Below are 25,134 nucleotides of genomic sequence, written 5' to 3'. Positions count from 1 at the left end.
TTTGTATTAACATGTTAATACAAACAGATAAATTGATATACGCAACAAGACAAACAGGGAAGAAAAAAAAATGTGTGCATGATGCAAGTTTGAAGTCAGATTGTAAATTATTTTCTTTAATGTCTCATCTCACTGGGGCATCAGTATGATATTGAGGTTTGACTCAAGCATAGGGCAGGGCTCCTATATATTTTTAAAAAACTCTAGATCTTCCTGATGAATATCTTATTTTTTCTAATCAAGAGTACTAACTAAGAGTACTCATAATCCCTCTTATCCATTGTATAAATGAGGGAGGCTTTGTTGATTTCCAGTTGAGTAGGATGATACCACATATTCTGTAATCTGTCCAATCACTAACAGTTTTATTGCTGCATTATTAAAATGATTCAACTTGTTTAAAAAAAAAACACAGGCAGCAAAGCAAAAGAAAGTCACATTTGTGAATCTGTGTACAAAGTCTCAGTCTCAGGTCAGTCCCTGTCAGTATTTAAAAAGCACCAAAAATATAACACAAAACTGGTTTTAGGTGACGTTTACTCTCATTTATTTTCTTGTGAATTACCTGTTTATTGTGTTTGTAATTACTTGGGTTCATATTACTTTTCATATTCGTATGTGACTTTTTTGTTTAGCGATAATGACTTAATTTTGTATTCAAAATTGTAGTTTTAGTTTTGTCTGATTGCTTTCATAAAAACTATGGGAGACCCATGATAAGTATTTTAGAGTTTCAGCCTCCTTCCATATTCTATTACCTATATTGTTTTTGTTAATGTTCTTTTTTCATGTGTTTTTAAAGAAATCTGAAATCTCATTTTATGTCTCTTCCCATAAAGGTCAATATTCTCCTCTTTGTGTGAGGACATGATTGTACTTGGAGCAGGAACAGGTCACATGATTAAGCTCTGACCAGAACTAATAGCTTTTCTTTATGAAATGCAGCGGAGAGGCTGCTGACAGTCATGTGTGCATGTGCTGCACATTTTCAGCTGTCTGCTGTTTTCACTTTTCATTCCTGTATAAGATTTAACTACATTCTCATGACACAATCGAACCAGTTACAGGCCTGACGGAGTGACGAGCAGTGAAAAACTTTACATGAGTACTCATTTGAGTGTTTTCATCTTTAATCCTCTAAAATATGTTATTGTACCATGCAGTGTCTGCCTCGCTGTACATGTACATACAGTACAGGCCAAAAGTTTGGACACACCTTCTCATTCAATGCTTTTCTTTATTTTCATGACTATTTACATTGTAGATTCTCACTGAAGGCATCAAAACTATGAATGAACACATGTGGAGTTATGTACTTAACAAAAAAAGGTGAAATAACTGAAAACATGTTTTATATTCTAGTTTCTTCAAAATAGCCACCCTTTGCTCTGATTACTGCTTTGCACACTCTTGGCATTCTCTCCATGAGCTTCAAGAGGTAGTCACCTGAAATGGTTTTCCAACAGTCTTGAAGGAGTTCCCAGAGGTGTTTAGCACTTGTTGGCCCCTTTGCCTTCACTCTGCGGTCCAGCTCACCCCAAACCATCTCGATTGGGTTCAGGTCCGGTGACTGTGGAGGCCAGGTCATCTGCCGCAGCACTCCATCACTCTCCTTCTTGGTCAAATAGCCCTTACACAGCCTGGAGGTGTGTTTGGGGTCATTGTCCTGTTGAAAATTAATGATCGCCCAACTAAACGCAAACCGGATGGGATGGCATGTCGCTGCAGGATGCTGTGGTAGCCATGCTGGTTCAGTGTGCCTTCAATTTTGAATAAATCCCCAACAGTGTCACCAGCAAAACACCCCCACACCATCACACCTCCTCCTCCATGCTTCACAGTGGGAACCAGGCATGTGGAATCCATCCGTTCACCTTTTCTGCCTCTCACAAAGACAAAGAGGTTGGAACCAAAGATCTCAAATTTGGACTCATCAGACCAAAGCACAGATTTCCACTGGTCTAATGTCCATTCCTTGTGTTTCTTGGCCCAAACAAATCTCTTCTGCTTGTTGCCTCTCCTTAGCAGTGGTTTCCTAGCAGCTATTTGACCATGAAGGCCTGATTCGCGCAGTCTCCTCTTAACAGTTGTTCTAGAGATGGGTCTGCTGCTAGAACTCTGTGTGGCATTCATCTGGTCTCTGATCTGAGCGATTTCTGAGGCTGCTGACTGGGATGAACTTATCCTCAGAAGCAGAGGTGACTCTTGGTCTTCCTTTCCTGGGTCGGTCCTCATGTGTGCCAGTTTCGTTGTAGCGCTTGATGGTTTTTGCGACTCCACTTGGGGACACATTTAAAGTTTTTGCAATTTTCCGGACTGACTGACCTTCATTTCTTAAAGTAATGATGGCCACTCTTTTTCTTTAGTTAGCTGATTGGTTCTTGCCATAATATGAATTTTAACAGTTGTCCAATAGGGCTGTCGGCTGTGTATTAACCTGACTTCTGCACAACACAACTGATGGTCCCAACCCCATTGATAAAGCAAGAAATTCCACTAATTAACCCTGATAAGGCACACCTGTGAAGTGGAAACCATTTCAGGTGACTACCTCTTGAAGCTCATGGAGAGAATGCCAAGAGTGTGCAAAGCAGTAATCAGAGCAAAGGGTGGCTATTTTGAAGAAACTAGAATATAAAACATGTTTTCAGTTATTTCACCTTTTTTGTTAAGTACATAACTCCACATGTGTTCATTCATAGTTTTGATGCCTTCAGTGAGAATCTACAATGTAAATAGTCATGAAAATAAAGAAAACGCATTGAATGAGAAGGTGTGTCCAAACTTTTGGCCTGTACTGTATAGTGCATGTCACCTGGTAGTGTGAGTGTTTCACCCAGAGTATACAGACAATAAATAACTGGGGGATTGTCAGGGTGCTGTCCTGTTTTGGTCCCTTGGGTGGAGACCACAGCATCAACTGGATAACAATATAAGAAATGAAATGCAGACCCAATTTGAGGATTTATAAAATCCCTTGGGAATTGGAGCTGGAGTGACATTAAAACTTAGCTTTCCCTGTCAGGCAAGTTTTACTGACACACCTCACCAAGGCAAATCCCTCTCATTCAATCTGATGATGCAGAGCTGTGATTCTTAATTTGTGGCCCGTGGGCCCAAGCTGGCCCTCAATAGAGTGCTGGGTGGCCAGCCGACCATTTTCTAATTCACACTGGAAAATAAATTCAGATTCTTTTCTGAACTTTAAAGGTAAAAAAGGCATGAGAGTGCATAAAAATTATAAATAAATAAAAAAAAAAATTCTGTTCTATTGCCTTTTCCTGTGAAGCACTTTGTAATAAACGCTGTTCATATAGCATAAATAAAGTTTATTATAGTATTATTCTGGAAATGCAAACTGTACATGATTATTTTCAAAGAGATCTTTATTTTTATTATTATTAATATTAAAGGATAAAGATCAATACATGGTGCTCTTGTACAGAAAGAAAACATCCTTATATCCAGAGGTGGTCTCAGGATACAAACCTCAATAAGAAAATATGTAGGCCCCAGGTCACAGTAAACTCACATACATGTAAGGAAACTAAATTCATAAAGAAGGTAAAATTGGATCTGGTGAAATGTAATTTAAAAGCAAAATCTGCCCTAAAGAGGCATACAAATGATCTGAGGTGAATTATGAAGGAACATGTCCTTTAAGATGACACACAGTGTCACCTTGACAAAGGCAGCTCCAAGATGTGTCCTCAGGTCACTCAATCAGGGCCATCTTAGGCTGTTTGACAGGTTAAGAAAGTCTATTATTGATATAAATTAACCTCTTCGTGCCAGGTTAATGCATGGTGGAAACAACATACAACACATGCTGCTGTATGGCTGTGTAGGATGGATGTGTGCTGGATATTGACACTGTTATCGTCCTTTGTGATAGTCTCTATATTAAGCTTGTTTATTTGTTGTCGTGTTTTTAAATTACAGAGTAAAAACACAGTGTTTATGGTCGATTTTACTATCTATTTGATACCTAATAATTAATACGCCAGCATGTAGTGACTACTAGCGTTTCAACTGCAGTCAGTGCACTTGCAGCAGAACATACCACAATGCAAACACTATCAAACTACTCATATGATATATTGTGGTATTATACACTGATGTGGCATATGATCGCTGTAAAATTACTATCAAATGATAATGATTGCTAAAATATATTTTACGGTGCGATAAACAACAACTGTTGGATATTTAAAGCTTATTTGCGTCGAGCACCCCCGTGTCCACACCAATGGACTCTTCCGAGATGGTTGGTCACGTGACTTTTTCCGTTTCGCCATTTTCCTCTTCTACACCGGTGTTCTTGCTGGCAGCTACGTTGTCGCCCCCTCTCAGTGTTTTAACCTGTCTAAAGCCGACGGTGGGAAAAAAGGGGAGAGCCTAAGAAAAGAAGCTAGCCTGCCTTGTCGCTGTATCGCCCCGAGAAAAGTGCGAGAATGTCTGAGGAGAGCCCCGAGTACTCGCCTTTCTTCGCTGTGATGGGAGCCTCTGCGGCCATGGTCTTCAGCGGTAACTACACCAGCTCCTTCATCTGACATCAATGCCTTTTACCGTTAACTGTTATAACGCTAATTACCACCTAGCTTAGCCAAACGTTAAATCCGTGTGACGGTATTAGAAATGACAACATCGGGGCTGTGTTTAGAGAAGCGGTGTTGGGTGTTAGCTGAGTCGGTCACGGCTCACACACCTGCCAGGGATGCGAGGCGAAGGCGGGGGGAGGTTTCCACCGACATCAAGCTGCTGACCACTAACTCCTCGCCCTGCTAACACTGTGGCTAGCTTACCCCCTGTATCAGCCTGGTTATATCATATCAAGCTGTGATGCTGTCTCGCTGCTGGTTGGTGACGCAGACCTTCACTGAGGTAGCAGCTGTCTCGTTCAGGGCCGTCTTTAATCTGTCATAATGAAGTTATTTTGCAGCACAGGAAGGTCCAGATCGTCATGTATTGCAGGATAAATATGATTCTTGTTGGGATTAGATCCAGCCATGTTTTTCTTTGGTTGTGATGCATTGCATTGCAAGAGGGCCAGCATCACGGCCTAAACGTCAATGTGGGAAATTAAAGGGAAAATCCATCCATTCATTCATGTTGAGCATGCACTCAAAGCGGGAGGCGGGGTACACCCAATCTGTCACAGAGGAAATCACGGAAAATACATTGTGCTCTTGCAATTATTTTTTGGCAGTGCTACAGTCAATCAGGTGATGTCAATTCCTACAGACAGCTGTCTCCTTAATGTGGATATTATTGATGGTTTTTCAATGACATCGTGATGTGGCACGTTGTGGAGAGTGTTCACTGGGTGAAGTGACAGCTGGCTCATATTTTTTGGGATGATAGTACATCTAGAAAGGCACAGATTAAACTTTTTGTGTATTGCTGCAATTACAGTTCTTAAACCCAGGCTATGTACCAATCCAGTACCAGTGCTCTCGCTGTACTACATTCTAAATCTGTATACCACACTGCTTGAAACTTGCATTTATTTTTATGTAATATAAGGCCATGGATTGCTGTGGCCTGTTGTGCCTGAATTAATGTTATAGAAACACTACATTTTATTATAACATTGACAAGTAAATGTCACATACCGGCCAACACCCAATTGGTTTAGTGCATCTGTAAGTAAAAAGGAACAGGGTGTAGAATTTAGTGGCATCCAGCAGAGAGGAATACCAATTGTGACGAGCTGAAACTTCTCCCATGTACAATGCGTGAACTCCCAGTTAGGATTCCTTCAGTGTCCCTTGCTCAGGAAGTTTTTACCAGGAGCGAAATAACCGCAGAGGTCTCTTCCTCTTTGAAACAAATGGACCCAGTGATTTTTAACCAGTAAAAAAACATGACGCAAAAATGTGAATGGCTGTACCTAGAGCCAGTTTTTGGGTTGCCCGTTCTGGGCTACTGTAGAAACATGGCCAACTCTATGGACAAGGACCCGCTCCCTATACTGTTCTTATTCTAAAGTAACAGAAACACAACAATGCTTATTTTCTGGTGACTATAAACTAATGAAAACATACTTATTATATTTAATTCCCTTGTTGCCAGTATATCCTTCATAATCCTACACACTGGACCTTTAAATCTAAATTATTTGTAGGTCTTAAAACCTCTTATTACATTTGTCAGAGGTGTCTCTTTCTTAGTGCATGCATACCTGTTAAAAATCACCCACATGTTGGGACTGTCCTGCACAAACTCTGACCTGCTTGAACTGTTGTGGTTCATTCATTTAGGTCGCGCAATTGTAATAACATACAGAATGGATGTAGGTAAAAAAAAAAAAAAGTTCTTCTTAGTAATTGTTAAAACTGTAACCTGTTTTTCTTGCATTGTCATTTTGACACTAAAAGAAAACACTATTACTCTTGTATAGCACAGCACAGCTCTACTATATTTCCCTCACACCTTGACAACGGTATAATTTGGGCTTTACAGCTTTGAATTAGAAAATACTATGCCCCTCAGTAAAATCTCCATGGGTGCTGTTACAGTGTCATAACATTTGTTTGACTGCTCACAATGGAGTTGGTTTAGGATTTCTCTGAGGTGACAGTTGTATGAAGCGGAAACAGTGATGCAACGTTTACAAAAGGAGATAGCAAAGCTGATACTTAGTAAACACTCCAGGCAATTCAAGCAACATAGGCGACATCTGTGTTAGACTCAACACCCACTGGACATGTGACGTCCTTCCTTATTCATTATCGATGGGATGCAAATGTACTGCCTTTTTAAGGCACAATGGCAAAGCGAGCAGTGCAGAATCAGCCCACCATGTATTGGCAATGGGAGGGGTCAGAAGTTAGTTTCTACTTCTATGCAAAACAGAACTGCAGAAAATATATGTGGATCAGAAAATCATCATTGAATTTTGTGGCATTCTTCTTTTGTATGGCCTTTCCCTCCCTGAATATAAAGAAAAGAGCTGCTTGGTGCAGAGCTGTTAAAATTGTTGGAGAAAATGCCGGGTTGCTTATTCACACAATACTTTCTAACAATTGCTTGTAGTCGATAAGTACATAGCCTTCGGAAGTGTCAACACACCCACATCAGCAAGTGAGAAGTGGTGGAGTAAGTGTGTGATGTATTTATTCATTTGCTCCAGCCGGTCTCCATAATAAGCAGGTAACTGCCGAAAAGCAGTTCCAAATGACAAAATAAAAATTGCCAAACACCGGGCACTGATAAAAAAAAAAATTAATTTTGGTTCTGCTTTTCCAGATGGCTGGGCAATATATCAATATTATATCAATACTGTGTTAGGAGATGAGATATCATCTTAGACTTTGGATATCACATTTTTGTAAGTGTTGTCTTTTCCTGGTTTTAAAGGGTGCATTACAGTAAAGCGATGTAATTATTATTTATCAAAGATCTCAGTGTGAAAATATTTTATGAAAGCACCAATGGTTAACCCTGCATGGTTGTTGCAATATTGATTTTGAGACATTTGGTTGAAATATATAGTGACATTAGGTGTATTCATATCACCATCAGCATTCGCTCCCAAGTTTATTTTATTTTTTATTTTTGAAGCTGGACCAATTATTCGGAGCTTTGTTAGAGTATACCGTTGACTTATTCAGTGTTTTTTAGTCTCGGAGCGCAGTGCATAGTCTTGGGACACGCGGAGCAGCAGAGTACCTGGCGCGATGAAATTGAAACTTAACTGTTCGTTAATTCATATGGAAAAAAAGAACGCTCTATTTCATAGAACAGCAATGCTCTCATGTTAGTGCTGTCTGTCACTTTTCCAACCTACTCTAGATGAAACCAGCTGCATTCACATGGAAACAGTGCACTCCATGGTCCAGCTCTGAGTCTAACCTGTTCATCAGCAACAGGAACTTTGCTTTGCTACAATAGCTGCTCCTCTAATCCATAGATCTGATCTGATCAACACTGATTGATCCGACCACAATCTGATCGACTGATCTATTCTTGACTGAAACTCAACAAACAGGTGCTGAAGAAAAAAAAAAGTTTCAATTCTGCTGTGTTCACGGACCCGCATAAATACAGGTTCCATAAACTGTATTAAGTGAATTGTGAACAGCAAAGTTTTGTGAAATAAGTATGTAGGCTGTCTTGACTCTGTCCCGTCACAGAATCAGAGTTTCGTCTCCTTGAAATTGAAATAATACCAAATTATAACCAACCCAAGTGATGTTGGTTGCTTAGTGAAAGAAGGATAATATGAGACAAGTGATTTACTGGCCGACATACAACTGGCTGCCTGATATAGTTCAATCAACACCTCTCTGATGAAATGAAAACTGAACTATAGTCCTCTAGTTGTTTATTTGTTCACATAATTAAAACATGGTAATAGACGTACGATAATAGAGCTCATAGGAAAAAGGAAGAGGCTGATACAAAGTCCTCTCCTATACAAAACTATTCAGTTGCGTTTCATTAAAAACATCACACAACAAGAAAACTAAATTAAGAGCAGATAACATAAACATAAAAAAGAAAACAGACTCAAAAACAACAAATAAGAGAAAAAAGAAAAGCTTGATGTCAAGAATAATCTATTACTGTAGATTATTTTAGATAGTGCAGGTATACTGAACAAACCATAACTGGCAACATGCATCCAATGATGTGTAGTGTAAATTACAAATATGTGACAAGCAGTTATCAGTGAACATGGGATGACAGCAGAGCAGAAAGGAAACCTACCAATTGTGACATTAGTCATGAAAATAGTCACAAAATAAAGTATTGAAGTGGGCGAGGTTGTTTAGCAATGCTCCAGAGTACAACAGTTAATTACTTACTAAAATAAGATGGTTTGTGAGGGAACTTTAAAAATAGATGCACTAGTGTGATTCAAGGACGCCTCTTTTTTTTTTTTGATATATCACTTTAATTTCTCAGTTATTTATGGCTGGGCGGGAGGAAACTGGCAATCGAACATCTTCTACTGTTTGTTTGTTACCTGCACATCGGGTCCCTACACAGTGTCTCAGATCTAATATGTTGAAAGAGAGAATTGAAATCGATCGACTGGATCACTCATTCTCACTCAGTTCCATCCAAATCCATATCTTGTCTGGTTTGAGTTGCTTTTGTCAGGAATTGTTTTTTTAAAGAAGAATTAACACTGATTGATCTGAACATGAAATAACAGGAAGTCTCTCCTCTCTTACGCAGCATTAGGAGCAGCGTATGGCACAGCGAAGAGTGGCACAGGCATCGCCGCCATGTCTGTGATGCGGCCAGAGCTCATCATGAAGTCCATCATCCCCGTGGTCATGGCGGGTATCATCGCCATCTACGGGCTGGTGGTGGCTGTGCTGATAGCAAACAACATCTCTGAGAGAGTCTCCCTTTACAAGTAAGATGGACCTTTGAAACAGAACAGTTTCAGTCATTTTTACAGTGTATATTATTTCTTCACGTTTTTTTGTGTGTATGTGTAAATTGTGCCATATAATTTCATACAGTAACTTCTGTATAGTGGAACATACACATAACCCCTTGCATCTGAAAAAGACACACTTTTTAAAATAGTCCTAAAGTTATTTTTTCATTGCTACTAATTCTGGTCACCCAATAAATTTTTGGCCTTTTATTTTTCTTGATGAACTCCAAAGAAAAACATCTGGGCCTTTAGCTCGCTGAAAATTTAATTTCCTTCTGGGCAGGCAGTGAACAGTTAACCAGTCAAAACTTGTTGCTGGTGCAGTTTTATATGGGGGTTTGGTGAACGCAGTGAGGCTCAACCATACAGTCTGTGTGGGCTGGAGAACCTGTTTATCAGAGGGTTTGGCACTTTTAATGACCCTTTCACATATGTAGCAGCCTTGATAGGCCAAGTTACATCTGGGGGAAGACTTAAGCCAGTTTTTAAATACACATTTGATTCACTGTTAATATTGTTGATGTTTGTTTTTCACATTTTGCCTTTACATTAAAGGGATACTTTACAGTTTTCAACCAGGTCTGTGTCACTGTGTCTGTGTGGGGAGCATGTGCAGATGTTAAGGCGCCCTCTGTGCCACTAGCTTCCAAAGCTCCCCCACCCATCTGCCAGCCAAAAATCAGCAGATGACATGAAACGCATCATTGAGGACGCAAAATTACATATTTCACATAATCCAGCAGATTTTTCCTCATGACACGGGCAGGGAGTTCCTGTTGTTGTTGGCACGGGGGTCGCCTTCACGCCATTCATCTGCACACACTCCCCACACCACGGTTACACAGCTGGTTGAAAATTGTCAAAGTATCCTTTTGAGGAAATGGGGGGGATGGAGCGCAAGAGTATAATGAACAATGCAGTTACATGTAATGTGTGTGTTAACCACAAGGTCTTCAGATCCTTATTGTTTATATAAAAAATATATATATATATATATTACTCATTTTAAACTGATGCTGTTTACTTTTAACAAAATTGATTGCTTTATAGTGCTTGTAAAGTTTACGTCAGTGAAACAACAGTTATCTTGTCTTAAAGGATAACTTAGGTATTTTTCAACCTGGGCCCTATTTCCCCATGTGTCCCCATTTATTTGAGTACTCCAAAAACTCCGGTAACACTCCAGGGGGTAACACGTAAAAGACTCCGTCCCAAACTCTGACTCTTCTAGGGTAACACACACACTTCATACACACATACTCACTTACAGTACCCAGCGGGGCAGCCCTCCCCCTCTGCTCCAACACTGACTCCACTCATACCACACTCACCACTGCCCCAGGGTCGCTACAATATGCTATTTACAGAAATAACACTGGCGATCTGAACTTGTCAGTGGCGAAAAAAAGCACTTTTAATGCACAAACTTATACGGGACGGATTTGCCCCCATTACCGTTTTAGCTTGTTTTGCGGCTCTCGGCTGCATCCGCCTCCCTCAATACTGAACCAATTTTAGAACGAGTTGTACCCATGAATCATACGCACACATACACATGGGGAAATAGAGCCCAGGTTGAAAAATACCGAAGTTATCCTTTAAGGTTATTTTTGAGTAGGGATGAAATGGTTATTGGCATCACAATAAAACATGATAAAATTCCAATGGTTCATCTCAGATTTCAGTTGTCATTAAAAGGTTGTGTTGTTTGATTACTGCGCTTTGAAAGACTTACAGTAACCAAAGTTAGCAACAGTCTCCAAGATGCAGGTACAGCATGCAACGTGGGTATTTTTGGTCAAAGAAAACATGGCGTAAGGCAATGGAGATATTTCAGCCTCATTGTTTACAGAGTGGACATGCAGCAATCAAACCCATTAATGCTACTGGTCCCCTGTCCTTATCTACTGTAACACAGACACGCGAGCAAGCATTTCAAAGACATGCTGCTTATACACCAATTTAAAATGAAACTTGGTGAAATGATTTCTGGGGGTGTATCAGTACAGATCATTTTCAGCACTTTTTAACAATGCTGCATTAATACTAATAACAATGATAATTTTAAGCAGTATAATGATATACAATTTTCATATGGTTTCATCTCTAGTTATGAGAAGGATTTGGTGAGATTATTCAGATTGGATCCCTCAAATGTCTGCATGGCTTAGCGAGTACAGTGCAATAAGGAGCTGTAGTGAATGATGGAGCTGTGGAGGACTGCTGGCCTCCACCCACACCACCTTCTCCTGGAAGAGCATGAGGGAAAGATGAATAAATTACACTTCGACCGCAGTATTTTAAAATGTAAACAAAGTTTTTGACATTTACTGACTCATGGTCCCACTCACGCTAACTGCTATGATCTACAAACTGATACTCAAGTGTGGTTTTATGTGATGGGTGGGGTTAGCGAGTCATCCCAAACCACATTTTATTCGATACATTTAGGTATACATTCCAGAGTTTTGGATGAATTGTTACAAATATTTCAACTTTTACAAGATGAGCGATGACACATATATACTTTATTATTTAATGTATCAAACAGTATTACTTTGTGCAATGACGATGCTCTATCCTTGGTTTCTCTGCATCAGGAGTTTCCTGCATCTTGGTGCTGGTCTGAGTGTGGGCTTGAGCGGTCTGGCGGCAGGGTTCGCCATTGGCATCGTGGGCGACGCCGGCGTGAGAGGCACCGCCCAGCAGCCCCGGCTTTTCGTGGGCATGATCCTGATTCTGATCTTCGCTGAGGTGCTGGGGCTTTATGGCCTCATCGTGGCCCTCATCCTATCTACAAAATAAGTGTACGCATCAAACACCATCTCATTCATTCCACATCAAAGCAGCAAGAACAAATAGGAGATTTTCACCTACTTCCATTACACCCCGTGGGTCTGACAGGATGGGATGGCAACAGAAACATGTTGGCGGTTGACTTGACAGCTGTGTCCTCAGTAGATGTGATCTATCCATATTGTTTAAAGCCATCCAGTTGTGTCAGGTCTCGTGAGTACTGAACGGGCATGAAGACGTATTGGTTGTTGTGGGATGATGTGTGGACAGTCTGCTTGACTTGTTGTCTGATCTTAACCTGTACAGTGATCCAGAGTCCCTCCACCCCCTGTAAATGTAGTAACCAGTCTGTGCTGTGAGTGTGAGTATCAACGTTTATCCCTCTGCCCATTCCCCTCCTTTGACTTTTGTTTACCGTTGGTGGTTTTGTCATTTCCGTTATGAGACTGCTGAAGAAACATGCACACTAGCATTTTTATTTATACATGTTCTTTTCGGGTACCATGTTTGAAACACAGTCGTGAAGAGCTGTCTATACATATTTTTTTCACTATTTATGGAAAGTTATGAAGATTTTGACTTTATGAAGCTGTCTAAATGGAATACTGTTACTGATACTGAATACTGTTTATTGAATACCCTATATACATAAAAATATATAAATTATCTGTGTATAGTTAGTTAGATTAATTGCACTGTGGGTTCTTGTTCAAAGTGCTTGGAATTCCTCTGGATGTAGTGTGAATTATTAATGGAGGATGTCCACATGTTGACATGGAGTTGACAGTGTGTGTGCGCGTGTGTGTGAATGACCTGAGTGCATAATGTGTGTGCAAGTCTTTATGTTTAATATGACATTCTCAAAACACTAGTATTGTTTACCTGTAGTGCTGCTGTCTTGATTTTTTTTTGTTTTTGTTTAAAGTGAGAGCTCACTGTTCAGCCATGCCTGTCAGATTTCCAAATAAAACTCAACCTCCTCCAGAACATCACTGTCGAGCCTTTTCTTTTCTTAAATGTCTGATATTAATCAGATGACTGAACTTACATTACCAATGTCATTTAGACTTTTGTATTGTACATTTCTGTACTAATTGGTCAATTACACTGATAGAAGTAAAATGAGGATCACAAATGTTATCACAATTCATCCTGATGTGCACATTACAGTACGTTGATGAACTACACGTAAGAGTGACGAATACAACTGCTTGCTTTATCATCGGTTAAAACCGTAAAGCTCTAAATTTTAAAGTTTGATTTAAAAAGGATGCATATTTGATTTGGGGTGTATGAGTATATTCGGTATTTTTTCCTTTTCTAGTTGCCAAGCTGTGTGCGACTGTTAGGAGCGCCTGTAAGCACCACAACACCCTCTGATGCCTTTTGATTGATAAATGCCACTGATTATATGAGCAAAGTCATTCATTTTCTCTTTAACTTGGACTCATGCAGTCCATATTATTCCCCACTCCTTACATCAATTCCAAAAAATAGGATTGGGAGTGGACTTAGTCCATTTCAATCAATCAAGTACTGCGGGAGCCTGATCTCCAGGGATCTTGTTCAGCACAAACTCCGAAAACAAAATCTGAGTGATTTTCTTTTTTTTTTTTTTAATACACATATTCTGCTGCTGAAAAAAGGCAGTGTCAACATTTTGGAAGAAATCCAATCCAAGGAAGCAGCTCTGATCCACCATGTGTCCAATGGCACCCCCAGAAATTCTCCATAGGTGTGGTCAGATGGGGCCACTGAAAATCTTGGGGTAGTGCACCAAAACCAAAAGCAGTGATTGTATCAGGGTGGCTGTGGCCAACATTTGGTGATGCCACTGCTTGTGTTCACCATGTAATACACCAAAAATGAAAGGGCCGAATTAATAAGACTGGAAGCACTAGAAAAAGGGGTGTAAATATAAACAGTGCAGGCAGTGTGGTTGCACTGGGGCCCCGTTGCCATCTGGAAATATGCCAGTGTTCAAAGAGCTCAAATAAAATTAAAAATTGTGCGATTTTCTATATATGCCCTCAAAAAGGCAAACCCATCTCCATCATGGTTTTCTGTTTTTGTAAAATAGTATAAATCTATAACAAATTACATGCTTATTCTACATAAACTGAAAAAAAACCCTATTTAGTTAAACTAATAATTTCCTGTTTTCTTTTTGACATATACAGATATGTAATAATGATTGCTGGGTAACATGTATGTTGATGTTGCCCAATATCCAGTCTCTGTTTAATGAAATGTAACAAGACAATACTATTTACAGCAGCTAGTTTAGGTGCAAAATCTCTCAAGACTGACAAGCTGAGCACATCTGCAAGCGGATATAACATAAAACCAGCAGTAAGGCACACTGTTGGTAGTAGTAACTAGTTTGCACTGGGGCCTGTCATAATAGCGTGCACTGGAGCCCATCGTGACCACCTTTCGCCATTGACTGTAAATATAGGGAAGTGGCAGTATTGTTTACACTGCCTGTAGCAAGTTTTACATTTACACATGAAAATCTCAGAGCTTAGAAGCAAACTATGAGAATGTGTTACGCTAAATGCCATTAACTTTGTGTTCCATGTGTAAAGTATATTAGGTTCCAATACAAAAATGAAATACTACTTAAAAATAAATGTGTCTAATTAATTAATAATTTAATGCCATATATTCAGTAGTGGAAAGTACATTAAATCAAGTGCTGTGTAGTTCTGAAGAACTTGCAGTTTACTTGATTATTTCTATTTTATGTTACTTAACACTTCAACATTACAACATTTCAGAGGCAAATATTACCTACTTTTAACTCCACTATGTTTAATCGATAGTTACTTTACAGGTTAGTATTTAAATATAAAACAAAGAAACAGTTTATAAATGTGTTGCATTGTTACAGATTAAACTATCGGCAACAACAGTACATGATGTATGTAAATTATTCATATTTAGGTCTTCTAAAAATGTACTTTAATTGGAGAGTATATTGTAATTTAATCTTGTATCTCTGCCTGTTCATTTTTGTTTGCTATTTATTTTATCTGTGAGAAGCACTTAATACTTTGTTTTGGTAAGTACGCTATGAATACAATCACATCATAATTATTATATGTAGCAGTAAAAGTTACTGTAGCTCTGCATTTAACCAACTACAAAATTAATACAGCTTATATGCTTATACATCAACAATAATACACAGATATAAGACTATAAAATGGACATGGGCCATTCTGCATAATGGGAACTTTTACTTTTGATACTTTTCACGATAGTCTGTGTATCTTCCAAAGTTAGAGACATTTAAGTACAAAATTTCCTCTTCTGGAAGACATCCACCTCATCTGTTGAGCTCTTGTTGAATACATCTGTCGAACATCCGTTGAATACATTTTTTTGTGCAGAACTACGAATGTGGATTTTGTTCCCTCAGGAGCTCAGCAGTGGCAGAAGCTCAGTCCATAGGGGGGACTTTGAATTGGGAACAGGAAAGCTGCTGGTTCAAGTGCCCAAACCAAACCTTAAACTGCTCCAGATGCCTGTCCATATGTAGCCCTATCACTCTGACATCTCTCTCCATAAATACATGTATATAGGTCCTGTTTGTGTATGTGTCTGTATTTCGTATTGTATCCATGTGTGTGTAATGCCTAAGTTAAGAACAGAGTGGAAAAATAAATTTAGGGACAAATAAATGAATGCTTTCTTTCCTTCTTTCTTACAGTAAATGCGCTTTAGGGAGGGGATCAGTATGAACAAAAGGAATAATTACAACAAGCAAAACCTGTTTCAGTATTCATAGACGTACCTGACTGTTGTTTGTAGACAGACTTGAAAAATCCTTTAAGTACATTTAACACTTCTGTACAATTACTTAAAGGGCAACTTTGGTATTTATCAACCTGAACCATGTTTTTGTGTCTAAGGTGATTGATGTAGACAGCAATTGTTGAAATTGGTCCAGTATTGAGCAAATGTGCTGCAGCTAGCAGTGGTAAGACAAGCTGCAGTGTAGCCACTCGTGGCATTTATGCACTCAGCCAGTTGACGTCCACTTTAAGTGCTTGTTTTGCCACTAACAGGCTCAGACTGTTGTTCTAAGTGACTGACAACATAATGGAAAGGATCCCTCCAGAGACAGACCTTTTTGTTAAAGAGAAAGATAATTTTTCTTTACCAAGCAACAAACCCACCAGACTACATTTAAACAAACAGCAATTTCATCATTGTAAAACACACTCCACAGAAACAAAATAAAACTCACAAAATCCATCTTGGTTTTTCTTTTTACTGTTCCCACAATCACCAACTCTGGTACGGCATATTGAACTACAAACATTATTAATCATAAATAAAAAAGTTTCAACCATTAAAAGTGATCAGGTTTTGTACCTTGTCCACTTTTGTGTCAAGATTGGCGGCAGACTGACTTGGCAGAGATGGCTGCCAACTTGTTTTTACATGGATTATGTTGTGCTCTTACTACCACTAGATGACACACAAAAAAAGCCCACAAATGAGGACAGCAGGTCTAAGTTAAGCAGAATGAAGTACAAGGTCCAGTTAACCAAAAATGTGATTATCTCATATGAAGACACAGGGTCTTAGGAGGATATTATGCATCTGTTGCCCATCAGTAGATGGAGACAGGAAATACTACACTTTTCAATGTACACAGTATAACACCAAGTCAGTTAAACTTCAGGGATATCAATGTGTCCATTTAGGAAGCACAAGTGATTGTGAATCAGTTTCACCTGCTTTGGTGCAAATGAAAGTGAGAAAAGGTGCAATGGAGAGGCAAAGGCAAGACAACCCCCAAAAAAGGAATGGTTTTACATGTGGTGGTCACAGGCAGTTGCTCTCTCCTTATCCTTCCTGACTGATTCTTCTCTAGTTTTGTGTTCTGCTAGTGTCCTTGTCACTACTAGTAGCATGAGGCCATACCTGCAGCTCCATCAGGTTGCAGGTAATCCAGCTCCTCCAGGATGGCACATCCAGACATGCGGCTGCAAGACGGTTTGCTGTGTCTCCCAGCACAGTCTCAAGAGCATGGAGGAGATACTTGGAGACCGGCCGTTTCATGAGGAGAGCTGGACAGGGCCATAGAAGAGCATCAACCTGATGCCACTGACTGTCACTCTCGTTTCCCTGACCTTAATCCAACTAAGCACCTTTGGGACGCCACCAAGTACCGCCACAGACTGTCCAGGAGCTCACTGATTCCCTGATACAGGTCTGGGAGGAGATCCCCCAGGACACCATCAGGACTCATCAGGAGCATGCCCTGACATTGTGAGGAGTGCATACAGGGACGCGGAGTCCATACAAACTACCGTGTCACATTTTGAGTTGCTGTGATAAAATTCCCGCAAGTTGGATCAGCCTGTGATTTCAGTGTCTTACTTTTATTCTTGGCATGATTTTGAATCCAGCCCTCAGTGGGTTGATGACTGGTTTCCATTGACCGTTGTTAAGTCGTTTTGTTCTCAACAAATTATACAGTGTACATCAATGAAGAGTTTCAACTTGAATAATTCATTCATCAAGATCTGATGTGTGATTTAAGTGTTAATTTTTGTGAGAAGTGCATGTAATATCAGTTACTTGTGGAAATTAAGAAAAAGCATGTTGACCGATTCTGATTAATTTTAAAGCCGATGCTGGCCGATATTATCGTTCATCCTTACCACTGAATATATTACGTAATCATATGTCTGGAAGGGGCCCATTTGTTATAATAAATACTTAAATGAATGCATAACTTCACTGGTATTAAAGTCATGTGATGTTGTTGTGGCACTGTTACTGAAATACTTCTCCTCTACTTGCTCCTTGTAGCTGCACTCACATGAGTCTTTGCTGTGTAACGTTATTGAAAACTTCCTGTGAAGGAGTCTGTGTGCTGAGGGCTCCTGCAGAGAGTCTGCCTGCCTATTATTGTTTACGATCACACTGATGTAAAGTAGGTCATGGGAAGAGGAAGCTCATTCAGCTGTCGTGTATAAACCATCTAGGAATAGGTGGCTTCGAGGAAAAACGTCTCTGTGGTGCTGACGGTGATTTTCCGTGATCGCTGGTTGTGAACAACAGGCAGGTAACGTTAACGCCGTGCTTTTATCCGGAGCTGTTAGCAGCATGAAGCTAACGGAAGCTAACTAGCTAGTTTACGCTAGGTTTGAATCTGCATCACCAGCAAAGTTATTCCGCCTCCGGTCACCCTTGCTTTATTACATGGCTAATCAACTGTAACCACACGGTAGTGAACGACCTCTACCAGAGTACTAAGCTTTATATACACACATGCATACATTAACCAGCAGTCTGAGCTGAATTGTGATGTCTCTGACCTTGTTACAGCCTGCTATGAGCGGTTCAACGGCTGACTTCTATGTAGCTATCGTTAGCTTCTCCTGTTAGCTAGGCTAGGTGGCTAACTAAAGCTAGTTAGGAAAACAACAACGCACGTCAAATGATAATCATAATTTTATTCACGATGACAATAATCTGAGGACGTAGACCAGACTACTTACAGTTGGTTAGCGTTAAATTAAGCAGTTAGTAAGATGTGTGTGCAACTGTTGCTACACTAAGTGTCTTACTGGGCTAAATTGATAATGAGATAGCTTAAAAAAATAAGATGAAACTGATGTGTGTCCTGGAGAAAGGTAGGATTATTGCACGTTCAAGTACTTCTGAAAAGGTGTAGCAAATGTTAGTGGTGAGACAAGACCAGGATGACGTCAAGAAATCAAAATTATGTCACACAGGGAAGGCAAGTATATGTATTATATAAACAGATTCAGATGACGTGCAGTGCATGAAGCTACAAGCACCAATCTAAAAAACTGCCCAGGTGAACTGTCTGCCACTTCAGTATCTATGCCTCTCAAGATAATCATGATGTCATTTTATCTTTAAGCACCTGGACTGATGCTGTTCCTCCAGCATCTGGACTGAACCTGAACTGACTGGCAGGCTCTTCTACTGCTGAGACTCTGTGGCTGCCATGTCCAGGCGAAGCAGGAACAGTCGTGCATGGCGTTATGTCTGGGGTGGGATACGCCGGGATGCTGATGCCAGGGCACTTGAAGAATGGAGCTACGACCGTCTAGAGGTGAGCATATGAAGGGTGGCCCTGAAGCTCTTAACAGACATGAGGCATCGGTGGTCAATGGTGTTTTTGTTTGTTGTATGGTGACACTTGTTTACAATCCAGGCAGGAGATAGGATATGTCACCATCAGAAGACTGACAAATCCACCTCAGGGATCCCTGTCAAACTTAGAGCCTCAAATTTGCCTTTGGCCATTACAAAATGTGTGTGTGTGTGTGTGTGTGTTGATGGCAATGTCTTAAACTGGAAGCCAGAGTTTCAGTTGTTTGCAAGCATTATTTTTTTCACTGAAAGAAATAATGTCTGAGATGCATATATTTTCCAGCGCAGTGCCCACTTTTGTCTTTGTAGCAGCAGAACATCAAACCCAGTGCTGTGTTCTTACATAAGCAGTGTTGCTGCCATTTTAATTTGCTCTATCTTTCTACGTTGTTGCTCCTCAGTACAGTGATTCAGACTCCGAGGCAGACTTCTCAGCAGTGATGGTCCCTCCAGTCCCCAGTGCAGTGCCTGTCACCGGAGAGTCATACTGTGGCTGCGATTCCCAGGCTGAAACCAACTACAACCCTCGACTGCGAGGTTTTCACCAAGTTAAAGACTGCCACTGTGGAGAGGATGATCAAGGTACAAGATGAGTGCTGCATTTCAAGGGCTGATTGTATCATTTAAAAGTTAATTTCATTTCTTGTATCTTTGGCAGTGAGTGACTGATTGACTTCTGATGTTTTAGAGTTTGACTGGGTGTGGGATGCTAGCTGTCGATCAACAGCAACGTTACTGAGCTGCGACAATCGCAAAGTGAACTTCCACTCTGAATACAGCTGCGGTACAGCAGCGATCCGCGGCTCTAAGGAGCTGGCTGAGGGCCAGCACTTCTGGGAGATCAAGATGACGTCCCCAGTGTATGGAACAGACATGGTAAACCTCTACATCTTACCTCCTAACATTGACCTGCTGTTACTCTGTAAACTTAATCTGAAAAAATCCAATCATAGATGGATTGTTAAGTGAGTGGAAGTTCAGGTTAATTTGTCTCTAAATTTCTTTCTTTCTGTGCAGATGGTTGGCATCGGTACTTCTGATGTAAATCTAGATAAATACAGACACACGTTCTGCAGTCTGCTGGGAAAAGATGCAGATAGCTGGGGTCTTTCTTACACTGGTAAGATTAACACGACATGTTATGATGTAGCAGTAACTTCTCAATCTGGGTGTTGTACAAGTTATTCATCAGTGGTTGTCTTCGTTTGTCAGGCTTGTTGCATCATGAAGGAGACAAGATGAACTTTTCCTCTCGGTTTGGACAGGGCTCCATCATTGGAGTCCATTTGGACACGTGGCACGGCACACTCACTTTCTTCAAAAATCGCAAGTGTATAGGTTAGTAACACATAACATAACTAAGATATGGATCCCTTAGATTTTGTTTTTATTTAGTTGTGATAGATACATACTGAAATACATACCAACAGTTGAACAAGCCTGAATTCCAAAGGAAAATACTGTGGCCGCCAACGGTTAGGTAAATTTTTGCAGACAGAGCAAGCTATAGAGCTGCTGGTCACAGCCAAAGAATCAACTTGTCAGTGCTCTCTGGTGGCCAAACTATAAATGAAGACACTTTATAAATTACCTCAAATTTACCTAATTGCTGTACTGCAGTTTCTCCTTTTATGTATCGGACATATTTATACACCAATACCGATATATTTGCAATAAGCTACACCTGGCTGGTGATAAATTGGTCTAGCTCTGCTGTGTAGCTCATTATCAACTTTGTTTTTGTGTAAAGGTTGGCAAAGAACTCTGTGACACTAAACCTGAGTGGGTGGCCTCTCTCATATCAGAAAGACTGAATTTTATGACATCCACAAAGAATATGTATGTAATGCGAAGCTGACACGTCTAGAGCTTTGATCGAGTCCAAAAAAAAAAAAAATCAGGCACTCCTCTACATGAACCTGCATAGTGTCTGTTCAAGCCTGACCCAAGCTCAAACCAAAGTGGCAGTTTTGGGCACAAGCCCGATTTTGATTACCCACTGTAAATTTCCTCTGTAAAAGAATACATTCTTTATTATTAAAACATTTATTACAAGCCGAGGGCTGGCATGTTTCCTCGCAATACAAATCCTTCTTCCCTTCCCTCTGTTATTTTAAGTGTTTTGCCATTTTCACACAAGAACTGCCAGTTTTATGTGTCTCCTGTGCAGTGCAAGGGAGTCTGTGTACAGTGTGTTAGTGAATGACCACCAAATTCTTAGATTTTGTCCGTTTAAATTCTAAATCTTATCATTGTCGTTAGTTATAATGGGTTGATTGCAACACAGCCCATACATTATCCATGACATTGCACAGAGTGTAAGGTCTGCATTTAAAGGAAAAAAAACTTACTATAACAATTTATTTCATGTGAACATTAAAAGTTCTGTCACCATTCTCAATCTAGGTGTTGCTGCCACAGAGCTACAAAATAAGAGGTTTTATCCGATGGCGTGCTCCACAGCAGCGAAGAGCAGCATGAAGGTCATCAGATCCTGCTCTGCACCCACCTCCCTGCTGTACCTTTGCTGCGCTCGCCTTCGCCAGCTGCTGCCAGACTGTATAGACACCCTGGATGTGTTGCCACTGCCGCCAGGCCTTCGCCAGTTGCTCCACAACAAACTGGGTTGGGTGCTCAGTCTCAATGGAGGCAACACAGAAGAAACCCCAGATGGGCCAGAGCGCCCCTCACGTTTGCCTGTTCCCCCCCTGGCTGGACCGTCATCCTCTGAGAGCGACTCAGAGGGTTGTACGTCCGACCCCGAAGCCTGTCAGAGGAAGAGATGCCGCTGGACATGACTGGACAGTTCGACTCCTACCTCCTGTTAAACACTGGCAGACATTAATGTCCTTTGGCATCTAATCTAGTGTTTCCTACCTGCCTCAAACTTTCCTCAACATCAGTGTTGTCAGTAGTGAAGAAAATAACCAGGATCAGAGAGGTATGTAGGTGGAAAACTGTGAGGGCAGTGTTTCTGCCTGCACGCTTTTACTGTGATCTTCTCTCATGCCATTCAGATGTCTTCATGCTCATCATCACAAATTCAGTATCCAAACCAGCTTTACTAACAAGTGAAAAGATGTGGTGTTACTTTGTTAGCTAGCATAATGCATTGCCATTCATGTATGGGGATTAATGAAACGGTGCAGGACTGTACAGTGTAACACTGAAGTCAAGTATGGCCAAATTTTGGTGGTCATCATGGTATATTTGCAAAAAGGGGATTTAAAAAATGAGAGACTATATTTTCTGTGTTTTCAACCTGTATGCAAGTAATGTATATTGTTTTAAGCCTCAATGCAATTAATGCATTCTCAAAGTGATTTGTTACTGTTTTACTGGCATCTGCAATTTTCTGTTAGGTTGCAAAAGTGAATCAGTGGGACACCATGGTCCCATTGAGTGCAGGAAGCAACACGTCATGCATGGGTCATAGAGTATTCTTTATGTCTTACTTGCAGGTTACAGCTCTTAAACAAAAAAAATGTCTGGACATATTAAAACCTTAAAGGCATACTATGCAGGAATTGTCAGCTACTGTTTGTAAACAGTACCAGCAGCGAAAGTGAAAGCCAACCACGGCTTTGTCCACTTTGCGTTTGGCCTGCTGTTGGGAGAAGTTTGCACAGAGGGCATTTTGCCAGAAAGGGATTTGTTGGTTAATTAACACTTTACTCCCCAAGTGATCATTTGTATATCAATTACTCACTCCTTGTTACCTTAAATTTGTGATGACATCTTTGTTTTTCTCACAGGCCTCGATATTGAACAAAGAATCCAAAAAGAGACGATGAATGAAAGTTATAGGGGGCCTCGTTTAACAACAGCAAAACTGTCTCAAATTATCTGTTACATACTCTCACACAACCCGTACACTGTAATCCAAGTCTCACTCATCCAGTTGTATGCTCAATACTTCTCAAACAGACAGCCCTTTCTGATGGGGAACTGAAAGTTATACTTATCTATGTTCTCTTCAAAGCCAGATTCCATTTTCAAAACCAGTACTCTTACCTTGCTGAACATGAGAGCTGCTGGTCTACAACTGCCTCAATCTGTTAGTTTGTGTTATTGTGTGACTGTAAAATTTAAACCTTTTAAAAAAGGGTGTTTTGATATAGTTTTGTTGTTAATTTTAGCTTTTACTCCAATTCTTTGAGAATTTTCCAAGTTTTTCGATTCTTCATTCACCTTGAAAGCATGTGAGAAAAACAAAGTCTTCTTCATGTATTAAACATACAACAGGGTGTGTAAATGATACACAAATGATACTTTGGGACTTTGAACTTTTTCTTTAAGGTTAGGAAAACATTGTGGTATGGGTCAAAATAATTAGATTTCTGCCAGAAATGGATTTTTCCAATGTGTTTAGCCTTGCTATGCCTTTGTTTTGTTTTGTTTTGTTTTGTTTTGGGTTTTTTTCAGTACTGTGTCAGCAATTTTCGTAGCTTCCTCTTGGATGTGTGCTGCTTACAATCTGGCTCCTGTATGGTACTTTTCTTTTTTTTTTTTTTTTTTTTTTTTTTTAAAGGACCCTCCTTACCTGTGTGCTTCGCTCAGGAACGTCCCAAACACAACAAAATCAGAAGAAAATGGTAAAATGCAGGCAGAGGGCAGAGGCTCTTCAGACACACTTTTAGTGGGTCATATATAATGATTGACAGGTATTATTCTTGTATGAGTCGATACATTGTTTTGGGGGAAATCCTGCATAGTATACCTTTAAGAAATGATATAGGGAGGTGAAATGAACCTGAATGTACTTTGCAGCTTTTAGTCCTCCAAAAATGAAAAAAAAATCCCTTGTTGTCTTTCATAGCACAGCTGTCATCTCCAAACAACTCACACACCTTTGATTCCTCCTTAGATAATTTTTGTTTTTTGAGAATAAGAAGTTACAAGTCAAATATTTGTTACATTTATTACCACATCCATCTGTCACCAGCCTTTAAAAGTATCCTGTTGAAATATTATGCTACTTGTTCATAGAAACTATGGAGTTCCTCTTTTCTAAAAAAAAAAGAAGATGTAAGCAGTATACATTGTTATTTAGTGTAGCTCTTTTAAATCTGATCATTAGACAAGTACCAAGAAGAGACTGCCGCACATTCAAAGTAACTTTTCATCCCTGTTACACTTCATTGTTTTTTAGAACTTTTTAAAGAGTTAGTTTCTTTGATTGAAAAAAATTGAGATTATGAACAGTTTTAATTTTTTTTACTGATCTGTTTATGCAAGTGTGCTCTTTTGGTTTTCCAATGGCCTTGTCCCATTACTTCCTTTTACCAACTCCTCTTTACTGTAATTCATTTAGGTCGTACTCCATTCTAAATCCTTTTGGTATCAAACAGTCGGCTCCTATTGGTGTAAAAGTTGGTTGTAAAAAGTTGTTTGTGTCTGCATAAAAGGACAACACCAGCTTGAATTTGATGATGTGAGGTTTTCACAGCCGAAAACAACATTCAATATTGTTCTGCTTCTGTAGCATCATCTGTCTCTCAGCTCTCTGCTGAGTGTGTTTCTAATAATAATGTTTTTTAAAATGAGTCTCAAAACACAGTTTACAAAAGACGTTAGAGAGGTTGGTTATGTTGCAGGAGTGGTTTGCAAATTTCTTTGAATGTTTTGCTTGTTTTCCTAAAACAAACATCTTACAGCCAGTTTTCAAGCCTTCAGGGGCTGAATGGTGTCAAGATCAGTTCAAGTATGAATTGATAATACATGACTGAGAAGGGGGACATTACCCTTGGATCAGATATGTAAATAACTCTTATTTTTAGTCTCTTTGG

The 25,134-nt window shown here is 39.9% G+C and overlaps 2 protein-coding genes across 3 annotated transcripts; both read left to right on the top strand.

The window, feature by feature from the left end:
• The first annotated feature begins 4,282 nt into the window (after positions 1-4,282).
• atp6v0ca (ATPase H+ transporting V0 subunit ca) lies at positions 4,283-13,199 on the top strand. The gene is made up of 3 exons (XM_049561962.1): positions 4,283-4,527; positions 9,190-9,373; positions 12,001-13,199. The coding sequence occupies exons 1-3, from the start codon at positions 4,455-4,457 to the stop codon at positions 12,203-12,205; spliced, it is 462 nt and encodes a 153-aa protein (XP_049417919.1). The 5' UTR covers positions 4,283-4,454; the 3' UTR covers positions 12,206-13,199.
• Positions 13,200-17,795: 4,596 nt separating this feature from the next.
• On the top strand, positions 17,796-24,337 carry spsb3a (splA/ryanodine receptor domain and SOCS box containing 3a). 2 transcript variants are annotated; one of them, XM_049561780.1, is made up of 7 exons: positions 17,796-18,280; positions 19,110-19,304; positions 19,747-19,927; positions 20,034-20,221; positions 20,363-20,465; positions 20,558-20,683; positions 21,752-24,337. In XM_049561780.1, exons 2-7 carry the CDS (start codon positions 19,197-19,199, stop codon positions 22,141-22,143), a joined length of 1,098 nt encoding a protein of 365 aa, XP_049417737.1. In that variant the 5' UTR covers positions 17,796-18,280; positions 19,110-19,196; the 3' UTR covers positions 22,144-24,337. The 2 variants fall into 2 exon arrangements, with proteins under 2 accessions (XP_049417737.1, XP_049417736.1); XM_049561779.1 differs by having other exon boundaries at positions 17,799-18,284.
• The last annotated feature ends 797 nt before the right edge of the window (positions 24,338-25,134 follow it).

The sequence above is a fragment of the Epinephelus fuscoguttatus genome, linkage group LG19 (assembly GCF_011397635.1).
Source record: "Epinephelus fuscoguttatus linkage group LG19, E.fuscoguttatus.final_Chr_v1".
Lineage (NCBI taxonomy): Eukaryota > Metazoa > Chordata > Actinopteri > Perciformes > Serranidae > Epinephelus > Epinephelus fuscoguttatus.
This window is presented reverse-complemented; position numbering and strand designations above follow the sequence as displayed.